Genomic DNA, 17,265 nt, shown 5'->3' with positions numbered 1-17,265 from the left:
AAATGTTAAATTCACTTTAAAAATTTTATTATACATTGGGAAATAAAAGGCTTTTTTATTTTTTATTTTATTTATTTATTGAGGCTTTTGATTTCCGCCACTCAACACGGAATGCCTCCAGAATTCATTGGAAATTGGGCAATGGAATATCTTAATACTTGGCTCCCTCTGCCTACCCAGCTAAATGCGGGATACAGCGTGAAGCTGAAAAAATTTTCTTTTTTTATTAATTTAGTCGTTTTATAAAATGTTGGAACAAAAAAATGTTAAATTGATTATATTAACCGTTTAATTAAGGAAATTAACATGTAATAAATGTTAAGCATTTTAATTACTTAAAATACTTATTCCGCTATTCGAAGTTATTTAATATAGCTTAATTACATTTCAGCATAATTATGTGGTTTTTTGTTTTAAAATATGTCTTTCATATATGAAAAGTTATATAAGTGAATTTGTTTACTTGAAAATAACGAAATTTACTTCAAAATTTTATTACCTTGAAACATAAAAGTTTTGTAAACCTTGTAGTTTTTGAGCACAAGCTAATTAAAATTGTTTACTGAAGAAAAAAAGATTAAATAAATATTCAAAAATAATTCATTAATAAAAACAAAAAGTCACATACCAATATCTTAATTAGCAAAGCGTGAACTCTAAAAGAACCACCGAAAATTACCTATGCTAATTATTGCAGATCATGTTTTAAAAAAATATGTTTTATAAAAATATTTAAGACATTCAATAATCAAGACATTTAATTAAATATATTATCTACCAACGTTATTTATTCTTATAATAAGAGGTCTACGAAAAATAATATACCTTCCGTTTTTGAGGTCTTTTGTAAAATTCTCGTACATGAAATATGCGCATCTTTATTAAATATTTACAACCATAAATATATACTACTAGCGGCCCGCCCGCGGCTTCGCCTGCGTAAACTACGTTATTATTAACTCATGTCTTCATGAGTACCTACGTCCTATAAGTGACGTCCATGCAAAATTTAAGATTCCTAGCATTTGTAGTCACGAAGTTTCATACAAACTTTCAACCCCAAAAACAACCCCTTAGAAGTCGAATATTACAAATTCCCGTCTTAGCGAGCACCTGCGTCAAAAGGAATTAAGTAGTAAGTTTGTCAACTTTTTGTTAACCTCCCATTCTGAAATTAGTACGGAGCCCCTGGTACTGGCCCTCTGACTCACACTTGACAGATTCTTGAACTTTTATTCGAAGATTTATAATATAGATATTTTGATGAAGTGTAACCGAGTGTAATAATTACTCTAGAAAATAAATAGAATCAGATTATAAATAACAAACAATTAATTACCTACGTAATTTTTTTAGAAAATCAATCATAGTAAAAATTAATAGGGTTAATTTGTATCGAAATATTAAAGATAAAATTTTTTTCCAATAATTAACTGTTTTCATTTGTACCCAAATATAGTAGATATTGGATCGTGTAAAATATTCACAAATTTATCTCGACCATTATAATTGCGCAACACTAAACAGAATGCGTAAGTCTATAATTCATATTATACGTTTTTATAATTCTTTACATATTAAATAGTGAAAAACATAATTTCTGATCAACTAATAAATCTTTTAAAGTTTTGCTTCTATAGTGTGTAAACGGTATATTTTTTTAAATTATAAAATTTATCCTTTACCCACGCCTGATAATTATTTTTAGCATTGTTGCACTAATGTGGCGTTGATTTGATATTTACGTATACAAATTGCCATACACAAAAAATATTTTGCATTTTGTATACAAAAAGAAGGCCAACTAAAAAAAAGACGTGAAAAGTAAATAATAGCATATTTTTGAACAAACGCTGGTTGCTGTTATTATTTATAAACAATATTTGAAATTTAGTTTTAAAAATATCTAGACTGCATTTTTTATTTTGGATGCAATCTTTATTTGATTGATATAAAAATAGCATAAAGAGCAAAATAAATATGTCTGAAACAATGTGTGTCTATTATATTGAAAGTACCTGAAAACATTTCCATTGATGGAATTTTTGATTAGAGATCATCTAATTTAGAAAATATATAAAATTTATCGGGGAATTCTATAAGGACGTAAAATTTTTTTTGGACTAAACTTGCACATTATTTTTAATTTGGGCATCCCATTGAATTCTGAATGAAATGACATAAGTTCTAAGAACAGACCAATCGAAATGGTCTAATGTCGATTTGAACCAAATTAATTTTCTTTTTGAAGATATTTATTTATTATTTTCTGTATTTTTTTAGGAAATGATTTTTTGATTTATGGTGTTGTTTTTTTGCCGATGCTATTTTAGGCTATGGCGTTTACTGAGTAACAACTAACAAATTATAGTGTTTGATTTGTGTTACACTTATTTGTATGTTTGTAAGTTTAGTTTATGGGTAGAATATCTCTAAATTATTAGTTATCATGGATGTTATACAATTAGAATTAGAAAATACAATTTGCAATATTTGCTGATATATCTGTGGAAAACTTTAAAATAATTGTCCATAGACAAGATAAACTATATATTATTAAGCTGTGTTCGGTAGACGCTTGTTTTGACGTTTATATGAACTATTTCTGATTTGACTGTTATTTTCAAATAATGTACTGATTGAGTGTAGTGAAGTTTAATATTGTTGTTATAAAACCAATTAACCATATTTATATATATAAAATATCATTTTTTATTGTACAAATAAAAAAAAATGATTAAGACATCAAAATGGAGTGGAGGGACCGACGAAGAATACGAAACTCAACATTTTGGCTTTGGGGCTCAAAGAATGAAAATAGCTATACGGCAAATGGTTGAGCAAAAAATTCGAGCTGGTATAAAGGAAATGGATTTATCTCTTCAAAAATCGTTAAACTTAAACGAGAAAGATAAATTAACACTAACTCGTTCCTGTGATAAGCTTATTAATCTATATTGTGAGAGGGCCGGGCCCTCTTTGGATATAATAGATGGGGAAATAGAACGGATTCTTAAAATACCTGAAAACGTATTGCTTCCTGAAGATGAAGTACAATTAGAGCAGACATCAGATTTAGAATATGAAAAACTGAAAGAAGAAGTAGCTTCTCTAATACAAAGAGTTGAAAGAGGAGTCTTAATGGAATCTTTGCTGACTGCTGAAGAAGAAGAACTATCATCAGCTGAAAAGATATGCGAAGTAGCTAACAAGGATATGGAAGTGTTGGATGTGCTGCAAAAAGATTTGAAACATAGAGAACACATGAAATCTATTGCAACCAATGTTCAATTTTTATGCACTAGTATCCCAAATAGTAAGAATTTAGATGATTTTGATATAGGTGAAGAAATAGATAGCTCTTAGTATTATTATATTTTCTTCAAAATAGATTTTGCAATTATTAAAATATACCAATGATAAGAATTGTTTTTGTTTATATAACAAATTTTACAAATATTAAATGAATTGAGTTAAAAAATTAATGTGTTGTAATTTGTATTATAACTTCACACTTATTCCATGTATGCGGGATACAAATGTTATATAGTAATCCAAGAGGAATTTAAAATTTTCTCCCATATTTTAAAAAGTCACATGTTGAGTGGTGGAATCCAACATTGTGCTTTGTTTTGTACAAACACTAATTTGTTCTCATCAGTAGGACTCAAACCCACAAATGCTGCATTTACAGTAAAAAGGCACTGCAGCACCTTAACAACCTTGTGTCATTCTTTTTTCCACTTCATATAAAACTTAAAATATGAATTCTTTAGAGATGCATTCTCATTGGATATGTAGAGTTGGGTGTGCTAATAGAATCTGCAATAATATCATTACACAAAACGGCATTTACAAGAGAGAATGTTACAGTAAGATTATAGAAAAATGTACTCGGGTGGTGCAAGAACAAGGGGTAACAAAGACATAATTTGAACTAGGAGAACACAGTATTATTGATGTTGGTGGAAATTTACATAAAAAGAACCATGTTGATTGCTAAAAATTATTAAGAAATTTGCAGAATTTATCCATGCTTGTTCACACAATTGAGTTGGGTGCTTTGTCTTGTTTAGTCTGGCTACCTCACTACGGTTAAAGTGTATGTAAAGACAAGTTTATAATTTTTTTTTACCAAAATACTCTTATTGTTACTATTATATGTAATTATTTTAAGAATAGAATGAAATAAAAGTCATAACATAACAGTTACCTTTTTATTGTAAAAACACAACTTACATAATATTCATTCTATAACTAAAATCGGAGTCAACATCATATTCATTTCTAATTTAATATTTACACTAGCATTGTTTTCATATTTGAGTATATATTTAACAATACCACAATTTTAAATCCAGTCAAAATGTTGGCACAAATTATGTTAGAAAATATATATTGTATTTGAAATAGATATTTATTTTAATTTATATACATATGATTATATTTTTATTTTGACAGTATAACATGGTTCGAGGATTAACTTTAATAACTTTTAAATTAACATAATTTCTTGTTTATTGTGTTTTGTATAACGGATGTGTTAAAATTGTTTTTTTGTGTAATTTAACAAATATATATAGCACATAGAATGCAAGTGCCAAGTTTACAATTTAGCATTTAATTTTCTTACATGACAAAACATTTATCTAACAACTATTTACTTTTACTTGATATCACATTGAGGCTTACGCTACAAACACCTATAGATCAATGAGCTTGGCTTAGCCAAAACACTAAGAAATTCTAAACATTAACAACAATATGTTTTAAAATAAAATTGTTCTTATTAAATTAAATATTTACAATTTTTTTTCAATATTGAACTAAAAATGTTTATTTTTGTTTAATAAATTATTATAACTATATTTAATAAAATCAAATTATTGTAAAAGTTTCAAAAAAATATAAACAATTTTTTTATTGTGTAGATTGTAAAAATAAATAATCCAATGGTTTTTTTTACTATAGTTAGTTAGATAATTATTATAAGTACAACATATTGTAATTGGTAAATATAATATAAAGATTTGAAGAGTTTTATTAATATTTTCTTAAATAAATCCCCTACTAGACTCACAAATTTTATTTTCATGCTCAATATTATTATTTTTCAATTTAATTTATTGACTTCACATTTGAACTACATAGAGGTGTAATTAATAAACTTGGATATGCAAATCCTGTTAGAAATAGCTTATGCAAAAAATATTAAAAAAATATTTTGGTTCAATTATAATAATTTTCACTACTATTTAAGTAGTAGTGCTTTAAGTTCTCTTACACTTTTATGAAATCGGTTATCAGTATAACAATTTATGTTAGAAATATTAAATATTTAAACTATAGTATTTAATATCTGAATTGGCATATTATAAATAAATATCACAGAAAAATAAATGCTCTAAATTTATATACATTATTTTAGAATTCATGCTTTGTGATTGAAGTTATATTTACAAATATCTTCAGTAACTATGAATTACAATAAAAATAATACTAATTAATATAATATAGTACATAATGTTTATTTCCAATTATATAAAAGAAAATTATTAACAAGATAATAAGTTTTATACTTCACTATATAATTTCACGTTTTTAAACATAACATATGTAAGTAAGTATATTTTTTTAATATTTTATTGTCTGTCCTCTGATGAACACACGCCTCAAATTTCAAATGTCTTATTACATATAAAAATATTCTTTTAAATTTAGAAATATTTGTTATAATTTAATTTTAATATTGATATTATGTTTCCACATCGCAAACTATTTTTATAGCTGCCAAACATGTAACACAGCTAAGAATATCATTAAATATCAATCATTAATACTAATCACAAAAGGTCTTTGGAGTTGTTTTACTGACATATTAGTAATTTTGTTTTCTCTTTAGATTAAGAAAATATAATTTGATATTTATTATTTGCTACCAATGTGACAGCGTTTCATTAATCATAATATAGTAGAGAAGGCATAGAAAACCTAGTAACATGACACTTTTCCCCATTTTCCTCTCAATTTTTGACATGTAAAGTGGCGGAACACACCAAAGCGGGGTAATAAAACCACAACCACATTCATTAGATGAAAGTGGGTATTAATATCTTATTACTATATTTTCTATTACCTATACCAAATGTGTGATATTGCATGAAGCTGTAAATAAAATAATCTATTAAAATCAAATATAATTGACTAAGTAGCTTTTGAAGCTGTGAGCTTCTATTGAAGTATGAACTTAGAAGAGAGATATTCTCCTCCATATAATGTTACAAAAAAAATTGTTGTACTCCCTATAGCGAATAAGTATAATATCAATTTAAAATATTTCTTATGTTTAAATTATATTACAATGTATTTTTTATTAGTAATAAAAATAAATTAATTGATATGAATATACTCTCTCGACTGTACTGTATAATAATAATAAGGTAAGTAATACTTAATTTGGTTAGTTTTTCTATTTCCCTAAACATTGACTAGTATAGACTTTGGATTTTATTACACATATGATTATTTTGATACACTCATTAAATGAGATGTTATAAACTTAAAATTATTATAAGTTATATTTTTATTGATTCTAAAATTTTGCATACATACTATACAGGAACTTAAATAATACATGATGCTACTAATAATAAAACTGTAGCTGAAAACAACCCTAGCTTCTGTCAGGATCTGATAACTATTTTAATTTTCAAATATGTAATTACATATTCTTTAATAAAGGAGAGAAATGATTGACCTATTGTTATAATAATTATAATATATAGTAAGTAGTAATTTATATATTGTGCTACTAAATATATTGTGTAATGTTTATAGTATAAGTATATATTTTATATTTTTGTTCACATTACTTATTCACCCAAAAGTAAACTGTATATTAAAATTAATACATAAAGAAGATGTCTATAGCATTAAAAATAAAATGCATACTCTGATTATTAATCACTAAACTTATTCGTAACATATTTACATAATATTATCAAATATAAAATTTGACATCAATAAATTTTCAAAAAAATACTGTTTACAAAATAAGCCGATTACATACATCGAAATATATTAAAAACTAGAAAACATTTACAAATACGACTGGGGAGGTCGGGGAATACAGTACTATCTAACGCCACATATTAACACATTAATTATTTATATTAATATTGACAACAAATATTTTATTAACATTAACATTGGATTTATACTAAGAGTTCGTTTACGTTATATAATTTAATTGGCTTAGAATAATATAGAATAGAAGTCTTTTTTAACATAACAAAAATATTAATAAAAATATTTGTAGCAAAAAAGACGCTTTACTATGACAGATAGTGTTTGAAATTAGAATTTATTTTTTTAAAATAAAATTATATGTAGATATATATTGTTAGGTTTTGACTAATTCGAATAATCGATAAAAATATAGCAGTTAGTTCAACAATTAAAAATGTTTAACATTAGAGCAAAAAGTAAATATCAAAAGAGTGCTGTTATTTAAGTCTTTTCAACTAAAATAAAAATAAAAATTATAATACCTATTAAATAAAGTTGCCTTGATAGCGGTAGTGTAGAAGTTAAATCAAGAAGTCAAAGAAGTCAAATATTTCGATATAAGAATTCGTTGATGAAACAAAATATTCTAGATATCTCTGAGAAAAACAGTTTGCAATATATTAAAAAATAAATAATGAATATCTCAAACAGCCATCTTCACCTATACACTGTAACGTGTACTTCTATGAGCAACTATAGCACAGTGTAAATTCTATATAAACACAATAAAGGGGTGTATATTTTATGAGATTATAGACGATGCTTCTTAAATAGAGCGAAAAAAGTACTATATAATTAATTGTCATCAATTGAATATAAAATTATGAGTATATTATTCTATATGTATATATACAATACTTTATACTTTTAAAGTGCAAAGTAATAATAATATGTAAAGCGAAAGACCATTTATTAGCATTTTTGGTACAGATGGCGCCATTAGTAGAATTATATTTTTCGTTATTTAGAGTAGCTGCGTTGTTATGGATAGACTAGTAGCTAAATCAATGAAAGTAGATAGATCTGCTGTAGAGAGGTGTTATTGTTATATAGCGGTGGCTAGGAGCAATCAATAGTTTCTTTCTTAGTTTAGTATACCAGTAAGAACGAACTCTCAGTATAATCATACAAACGAAGGAAGGCGCTCATCGACTGCTTTGACGATGCGTCTCCCTGCAGGCCCCGGCCACTGCCACGCGGTGTCGCTTAACGCCACCAGTCAAACTGGGCCGGACCAATCTGTGTTTTCCTGAAATAGTAAATTGAAAGTTCATGTAATAAGAGAACGACTGATGATGAATGGTAGGTAAGTAAAGATAATATGCATCTATCTAGAGATTAAAACAGAGTGAAGCATAAAGAAATTATTTGGTTAACTTTTTATAATTATTTCATTTACATTTATTGATTTTACATTAATTCAATTTTACATTTCTTGAATTTTGTACGATCAATAACTGTAATCTATGATACAAGAATTCCTCTATCCCTTACTTGTGAAATATTAACAGTCTTAGCATGCATGGGGCTCTGCGGTGCGTTGGTGGCGTTCGCGGTGAAGTACCCGCCGGGCCGCGGCCGCAGGTGACGGTTGTGCATCTCCATTTGTACTATTTTCATGAATTCTATCTGAGCTGCTAATTTCTGGACTTCCTCCTGGAAATATTTATTCATTATTATTTATTGTTAAGGTCAATTAAATAGGTTAATTAAATAGTTATTTATGTTACAAGCTTTGATATTAATTGTAGTTTTTTCTTGCGTCTATATATTTATTTACTAATATTTTTTATCAGTGATCACCTAACTCATTACTTAATCTTAAGTTTTAAAAGGAGGAGATCTCAATTTTGACCAAATTTACCCTGACTAAGGCAATCTCTTTAATTAGTAACTAGCTTAACACAGACAGCGTAGATTTTTTTTTATTTTACTCTTAGGTCTAAGTGACCTAAGGCCTACCTATGCCTATTACCCTCCATGATGCTCGATGTATCTCCATACCAAAAGAGTTGAGCTTTCTTACATTTATCTAAAACCAAAAAAACCACAATACCTTAAGCTCTTCATTCTCCTGGAACAGATCAGGTGGTTCATCTGGTACAAGACCAATGCCATTAAGGGAGGAGGATGCGGGCACGCCACGGGCACGAGCCCTGCTGTCCCACGTATCGCCTGTGCCGCGTACTACGCGTAATACCTATGACATTAATATAATTTATTGCTTTTTTTTGAGACATATTAAATTGCGGATCTCAACGCTGCGTTTTGTTGCCAGAGTATGTGTGTGGAATGGAGTATCTTAGCTAAGTTCCCAGGTTCCCTCTGCCAACCTTGCTACATGCGGGATCTAGCGTGAAGCCGAAAAAAATATGTTTTAGAAACAGGGCACGAAAATCCTCTTCCTGGATTGACTTCCTTTGAACTGCCATTTAATTTCTTGGTAAATTTTTAATTTAATATGTTTACAATGATAAAAGTTTCGAATATACATTTTATTAGAATGTTTTATAGTAAATTAATAGTTTTACTCACTTTTGGCAGGAACACCAACAATACTGTTGTTGAGGTAGACAATTGTGTTCGTATGAAACCCAATAAGTACTTTATATCGGGACCGGCTCGAGGTAATATTAACAGGCTGTAAATGAAAAATCAAAGAAATAAGTTAAAAAAAATCAAATATTGAATTAATTGAAGATTATTTTATATATATTTAGGTACAGTAGAGTTCTCCTTTCCCATTTTCCGCAGAATTTTGAGGCATTGCGTGTTGAGTGGCGTACCTTAACGCAGCGTTTTCACCAGAGCGAGGAAATAAAAATAATTGTAATTGTGAAATTATGATATATATGAAAAATATACTTACTGGAAAGCAATCATAAGGGAATTGACTGTGAAAATGTTGTAAATGGCGATGGAGATCAGGCGAGCTTCGTTGTAGAGACTCTCAGCATGTCTCACGCGGTAGCACACGCGCACGCCCCATAGAAGAAATAATATTTCTCCTTAAAATATTTATAAATTTTTTTTAGCTATCGAAATATAATAATTTCTACGAGTGGAAATCGAACTCACAATTACCTTGCTGATAGTCAGACGCTGTTCCACTGCACCACGATGGTATCAAATGGTTTTTTTTAGCTTCACGCTTTATCCCGCTAGCAGGGTAGGCAGAGGGAACCTAGTGTTAACCCCGTTCCCCACTTTCTGCCGAATTTTGGAGGCATTACGTGTTGAGTGGCAGAACTCATCGTCGCGCTTTGCCTCGACACCAGAGCGAAGAAATGAAAATATAAACGTAAATAAATATTTCACTTCCTCGAGTGGGGATCGAACCCACTACCGTCGCGTTACAGTTACACCCTTGTGCCGCTGCACCACGACGGTTACGGCCTCAAATGGTTATATATCGTAATTTTTGATAAATTATTTAAATGATTAATTAATTAATTATTTATTTATTATTAATTAATTATTTTACCTATAGCTAAACTGTGGTCCCACCAGTTGTATGTACATTGTTTAAATTTTAATCCTCTGTTATCTGTGATCTGGAAATAAAAATAAATTAGATGTATTATTAATTATTAAAATATTTAATGTATTTGAGCCAAATAGCAAGAAGAAATTGCAATATACATTTATAATTCAAGAAAAAATAATTACAATGAGGTTCTTTTCAAGTCCTAATCTTCTCCTTAAGTTCCAATCGTAACACAATAGTGTCTTTATAATCTACACTCTTTTAAAGTATAATTTTTACATTTATTAGAACTTATGTCGTTATCATTCCCTAAGATATTTTTTACCCCCGACTAGGTTCCCAGGCTCCCCCTGCCTACGACGCTATGTGCGGGATACAGGATGAACCTAAAAAAATAACTTAGGTATAACTTACGACTTCAGCATCAGGAGGTGCAGATAACGTCCAGGTTCCCAAGTAAACCAGCATAATAAGTAATATCGGCGCCATCCATTGCAATAACTGCTTGTCCGTAAGTTTCAACTTGTGTGCTGACTTCACGCGGTATGTTAGAGATACTCTGCGAAGTAAACAATATATTGAAAGCTTTTGGCATTGATGTATCAGATAAATCAATTTTAAAATGTTAACTTTATATCCCAATTTTGAAATATGGTGATTTAAATAAAATAAATAATTTAAATAAAACAACAAACAGTTTTTAACAAAATTAGAAGATCAGGAGATTTTTAGCTAGGTTTCTTTCGTTCCTTAGTAATGATCACTCTTAGGTAAATAGCATTAAAATTAAATATGTATGAAACAAGTTCGGTTAGTGTTTTTTTCAGTGCTTTCAGCTTTTGCCCTCTATCCTGTATATAACACAAGTTAGTGTCTAGGCACTGCGTTCTCCGTTGTTCATTGAGGTTAATAGCGAAAGTTTTTTTCTTGGTGCCAGAGCGATGTCATAAAAATATTAATATATAATAATTCATTCCCCTGAATGGAAATCGCACCCACAACCATCACGTTACAGTCACACACTAGAGCCCCTGCACTACGACTGCCTATCATTCCATTTACGTGTCATTATTTAGAATTTTTAATACAAATTACAGTATTGTTTTATTTGTAAAAGCTTTATAATACTAATAATAATTCTTTTATGTTATAATATTTAATATTAAATCTATTTAATTAATAATAACGGATTAGAAATGATTTCTTACCGCCAAGTCTTCATGAGTAGGGCTGTATATGTAATGCAGAAACCCATGTGACGCGTCCATTTTGTAGCAATACAAGAATATCTGTCCAATACCGGAAATATAGCTGCCATCTATAAATAAATAATATATTAAATAATTTTAATTTTCATACATTAGATATTCTAAAATATTAATATAATTATTAATATAATTTATAATTCTAAAATATTGTAGAAATGGAGTATAAACATATTTCATATAAGATTTATTATAATCGTTTTGTTATTTATAAATATAGATTATAAAACAGAAGAATTAACTTGAAGGCCTTTTAATTTTGTAAAACTATTGCCCAAATTCGTTTACTATATTATAAACTATATTATACAATACATATATAGCCGCCACAGAAAAATAAATAAAAAAACAACACCTAAATCACATAAAAACATAAAAAACCAAAAAATAGCACATAAGTACCTCCATATACATAATAGCACATCCAAGGAGTGTAATAGAGAGAAAGACGGGACTGGCCACTCTGAACACCTTCACGCGCCGATGGTGACGGGTGTAGATTGTCAACAGTACTGTCATCACTGCACAGCTTACTGATATCACTAGTAATGATATCCTGCGGAGAGAATATACGGAGAAAATTAAGTTTTATTTTTGGGTATTTGTCACATTTGGTAGTTGAGGTTAATCAAAATAAATTGAACATATATTATCAGCTCCACGTTGTTTTCAGCATATAGCAGGATGTGCAGAGGTTACCCATTTTTAAGACACTCCGGTCCTCATTTTCTCAGTTTTGCCTCTACACCAGAGCGACGAAATAAAATTATTAAATATTTCAATATTAACATTGTTAGAAGTGTAAATATATTTTACCGGAAAGGCCAATTATATGTGGCGAGACAGGGCTCTGGCCCTCTACAGGTATCGCAGCCGGGCTGGCATTTCAGACATTCGTAGGGATCACTCCAGCTGCCGCTCTCGAGACCACTTTCTTCGTACTCTTGATATGCAACTGTAGATAAAAATATAATTATTAATAAATAATAATTATTACACATAAATTAATATTAAAGTAAAACTTCTTCTTTAAATGTAAACTTCAAAATAGTGTTTGCTCTAGTTTCCACTACACGTATTCCCTTTCAAAACGTTAGAGGTTTCGTGCATCTGTCAATTAGCACAAGTACTAAATAAGCTGTGTTACATTTTATCGCCATATATGGGGAAAGGGGGTAAAATGGATATGCTATGGCAAAATTGTGATAAAACAAATGTTTATTACAATATAAATCTAGTATAACTGCTTGTTTTTTTATTTGGTTGGCTTAAATATTCGCTATTCTTAATTATTTAATAGCGTAAGCCATTATTTTTAACTCACATTTTCTGGGTTTTGTCTATTGACTAGTAAGTATTATCTCAGTAGATTTTTTAAAATTTTCTTTATAATCAACAAGTCATACTCATCACGTACTACCAAAATTAATGCAAGAAATGTAATAAATAATATTTAAATTAATTCACACAGTTGTAATAGTTTAAATTCTCAATATCCAAAGAGTTATTATTTAATTCTTAAAAAAAAACTTAAACTAAACTAAGTTGACATAATACATTAATACTGGAAACTTGGTATAATATAAATGGTATTATTCTTCGTTCAGCAGTACCGTTATATTTCACCAGAAATTGTACAAACAAGATTGAAGCTTACTTGTGTCTTACAGTTAATTAAATTTTCCATCGTAAATAAGAAATAATGTTTATTTATATTGAGACATGGTTCCAGTAACTCCACTTATTAACAATTCGAAGAATAAGATGAAACTATCGTAAAAATAATATTATACGTTTACTAATATAATTATATGTATATAAAGTTTACTTTATTTACTTTAAATGTATATAATAATATATAATTTTCCCCAAATTAGTCATTTTTGCCCCTGCCCCATTTTTATATTAACAGTAAAAGAATATAATATTCTAAAAATACAAAAAAAAAAACATGAAACACGAGTAGGTTTAAAGAGTTGATGTAGTACATAGGTACATCAAAGAGAAATTTAACAAACCATTTTTGATACAATTGAACTATACTACAATATTTATTTAATAAAGCTTACTAACCCAAACGTAAAACTTAAAATAACCTCAAAAATCTCTCTTACACATACATAACAAAAAATATTCAAATATCATAACACATAAAATCCTTTACCTTCTACTAAAGATCCGTTGAACCCTTCAGGATGGTGTATAGAATAGTATCCGGGTCTACATCGGCAATTGTACGAGCCGCGAGACCAGCCGCCGTAACGGACCCCTATCTCTCTATTCGGCTTGTATTCGCACTGAAAACATATTTTATGAACATAAAAGAAACCCAATATATTTTATCACCTTGTAAAATAAAATCGTATATTATATATTAGTATATAATATTCATCCATCTCTAGAATTCGGTGGAAAGTGGGTAATGGCAGTGTTTTAATGAGAGTGGAGTGTCTTAGCAGTAGGTTCCCAGGTTCCCTCTGCTTACCTTGCTACATACGGTACGTAAAGCTATAAAAATATAATAAGTATATATTTAATGTAAAAATATATATAAGCGTATATATTTTGGTGTAAATAACAGATTATTGCTTGTTTGGAAGTGTTTTTCATACTTAAAATTATATAATACTCGTATGTTAAGATTTAGTTCCGAATGATGCAGCTGATTAAGGTAAAAGTACATTAAAATTGTAAATTCTAATAATTTAAATACACTCTCCAAAAAATCTTTAAGAAAATTATTATTTCTACATATTCATAACAAAAAAAAAATTGTAGATAATATAAATTTCAACCGAAACCCGAAAAGTGAAAAAAAAAATTAATGAGATATGTATGACATTCGTACTTCGTTTCGTTTTTTTAAATATTCAAATACTACCGTTTTCATTTGAAAGTTAAAAAGAAAGTAAATTAGAAAAAAGAAAAACATAATAATAACGTTTTTAAACTTAGCTTTTATTTTTCAAGGCGCGCTAAGCCTTCACTCAATTTAAAATTACGTTAGTACCTCGTTATTACTAAACTAGGTTAAGACTTGCTTTAAATTGCTTGTTTCTTTCATCCATTGATTTGTTCACTCTTGTCCAGGGTCTCTTGTTCAGTTATAAATAGAATTTTATATGAGTAACCAGACCAGTCAAGGCGCACGGGCAAAAAGTGTGTGTAAACGCGGTGGTCGAGGGTTCGATTCCTGCTCGACCAAATGAAATATTCAAGAATTTCATCTCTAGCGCGGCGTTGAGTTCTGCCACTCAACATGCAATTCCTTCAAAGTTCGGCGAAAAATTGGATGTGGAGTATTTTAACACTATATTCCTTCTGCTTACCCTGCTATTTGCGGGATACAGCTTGAAGGTAATAAAATAACTCATGAAACTACAATACCTCGGTAATTTATGCTAATGACTAAATTTTCCTGGTGTCCAAATTTTAAAATATTATTATTGCCTTCATTGTGATTTTGGCCTAAATCCGGGTTTTTTTAATATCTTTTAAACGTTAGGGGTTTATTTAGTCATTTTTATATGATTGACGCATATAGCACATCATATATTAGGAGAAATAGAAAGAGAAGAGAGAGAAGACTCGGTTAAAAAAAACAAATATTTGAAGAGATTCAAAAAATACAGAGAATCACAATCGTAGCGTATACACAGTACATCTCACTTTTGAATTGCATTTCACATATTCTTACCTTCATAGATTGAATAAAAAAATAATAAGAACTTTACGGAAATATTCATCATCTATGCCTCTGAAGTTTTCTGTCAACCCCCGTATGATAGGATTTCTATACTTTTTCTTTATTTTTACCTATCCCCTTTATAGCATTGGAAAATCTATTTTTACAGAGTGCATCCATTACAAAAGGAATCTTTTCACGGAGTTCATGATTTTAGCTTCAATAGTTTTAGCTCTTCGTTGATATATGAACTAGAATTTGCTTTTACGCGTGCAAAGATTTAATTTTTTAGCATTCACCTTATACTGGGATGTTGGCAGAGAGAATTCAATATGAGAATTTAGTCTTTAGTATTTCATCTGAATATTGTATATATTTAATAAAATAAATAGAAATTCTTTTTGTTTCTTGCTGACAAACAAAATATTTTGTGTGAAGACACTCCGTGCATACAGCAGGGTAGGCATAGGGAACCTAGTGTTAACCCTGTTCCCCACTTTCTGCCAAATTTTGGAGGCATTACGTGTTGAGTGGCGGAATTCAACGCCTTACTTTGCCTTGACACCAGAGGGAAGATATGTAAATGTTAATTAAAATTTCCCCCACTCCACCTACTACCACCTATATCCCCACTCTAAAAATTGACAAATTTTCTAGAGTGGGGGTCGAACTCAGAACCAGTCACGTTTACAGACTAAAAATAAAAATAAAAAAAGAAACTAAAAATATCAACTTAGGCCACCTTTGCATTCAAGTCCACCTAATTTATATTCATTTTGTATCGTAATTTTCATATGTTAATATCCCAATCAAAATAATTATGAAAATGATTCGTTGGAATATATAACAATTTAATTTAATTATGCAATAATGACCATTTTAATTGGATTATTGGTTACAATAGCAAATAGGCCATCGTTAAATGTTAGCGATATGGAAGTATTTGATATAACTGCTTATTATTATTTTTATTATTTTTTTTTTTATCTTTTTGCGGAGAAAAGGGAAAAAACTAGTTATAATAAGTCCTATTTAAAGTTATAGATATATTTGATCTTACATCTGTGTATTGATTACTTTTAAAGAAATTGATTATTTTCAAAGAAATTTCATTGTATTATCAAATGCTTCAGCTTCACGCTGTGTCCCGCACACATAAGCAGAAGGAACCTAGTTGTTCCACTTTCTGCTGAATTTTTCTAGTTATAGTTGAGCGGTGCAACTCAACGCCGGGCTTTGGTGCCAAAACGAAGAAATGACAATATTAATAAATAAGAAATCCTCCATTCCATTCCCTCGAGTGGGGATCGAATCCAGAACCGTCGCATTACAGTCACACCCTTGCCTCGATACAGATGCTTAAACAATACAAAGAAATCTCTCCAACTTACATAAGTAGTTTCATTTGGACATTTATGGGTGCCATGGAATGAATAAATTTGGTTATCATACTCCACATCGTTATCAACTTCACACTGGTTTATCTCCAAATTAGATATATCAATGTCCAACGAAACAACGCCTTTTAATCTGAAAGGAAAAATTCATTATATTATCTGATGGTCCTGTCTTTTTAAGTTAATTTATTTCTTGTTAGGTTTAGGCTATTCTTATTTTTTTAATTTAGTAGATTTGACACTTATTAATAAAACACCAAACTAAGTATTTTTATTTATATAGTGTTATTAGATTATAATATGTGCCTATAAAGGTACATTTAGGTAGAAAATTAATTTAAGATTTTTCTAACTTATTTTCGA

The 17,265-nt window shown here is 29.1% G+C and overlaps 2 protein-coding genes across 2 annotated transcripts in view; one reads left to right on the top strand and one right to left on the bottom strand.

The window, feature by feature from the left end:
- Window positions 1-2,598: 2,598 nt before the first annotated feature.
- LOC146538936 (uncharacterized) lies at window positions 2,599-3,491 on the top strand. The gene has a single exon (XM_085185566.1). The coding sequence runs from the start codon at window positions 2,734-2,736 to the stop codon at window positions 3,364-3,366; it is 633 nt and encodes a 210-aa protein (XP_085041692.1). The 5' UTR covers window positions 2,599-2,733; the 3' UTR covers window positions 3,367-3,491.
- Window positions 3,492-4,203: 712 nt separating this feature from the next.
- Window positions 4,204-17,265, bottom strand: part of LOC146538935 (putative G-protein coupled receptor CG31760) — a 62,552-nt gene continuing 49,490 nt past the window's right edge. The window contains exons 6-17 of the mRNA XM_085185565.1: window positions 16,897-17,035; window positions 13,985-14,117; window positions 12,637-12,775; window positions 12,223-12,376; window positions 11,764-11,873; window positions 10,970-11,114; window positions 10,553-10,622; window positions 9,938-10,076; window positions 9,604-9,709; window positions 9,125-9,268; window positions 8,563-8,724; window positions 4,204-8,317 (exon numbers count right to left, since the gene is read on the bottom strand). Coding sequence (XP_085041691.1) covers window positions 8,288-8,317; window positions 8,563-8,724; window positions 9,125-9,268; window positions 9,604-9,709; window positions 9,938-10,076; window positions 10,553-10,622; window positions 10,970-11,114; window positions 11,764-11,873; window positions 12,223-12,376; window positions 12,637-12,775; window positions 13,985-14,117; window positions 16,897-17,035 — 1,471 coding nt within the window. The 3' untranslated portion in view covers window positions 4,204-8,287. The remainder of the gene's footprint in view (window positions 8,318-8,562; window positions 8,725-9,124; window positions 9,269-9,603; window positions 9,710-9,937; window positions 10,077-10,552; window positions 10,623-10,969; window positions 11,115-11,763; window positions 11,874-12,222; window positions 12,377-12,636; window positions 12,776-13,984; window positions 14,118-16,896; window positions 17,036-17,265) is intronic.

This window comes from Heliconius melpomene, chromosome 5 (assembly GCF_056956725.1).
Source record: "Heliconius melpomene rosina isolate 202511_hmr_F chromosome 5, ASM5695672v1, whole genome shotgun sequence".
Classification (NCBI taxonomy): domain Eukaryota; kingdom Metazoa; phylum Arthropoda; class Insecta; order Lepidoptera; family Nymphalidae; genus Heliconius; species Heliconius melpomene.
This window is presented reverse-complemented; position numbering and strand designations above follow the sequence as displayed.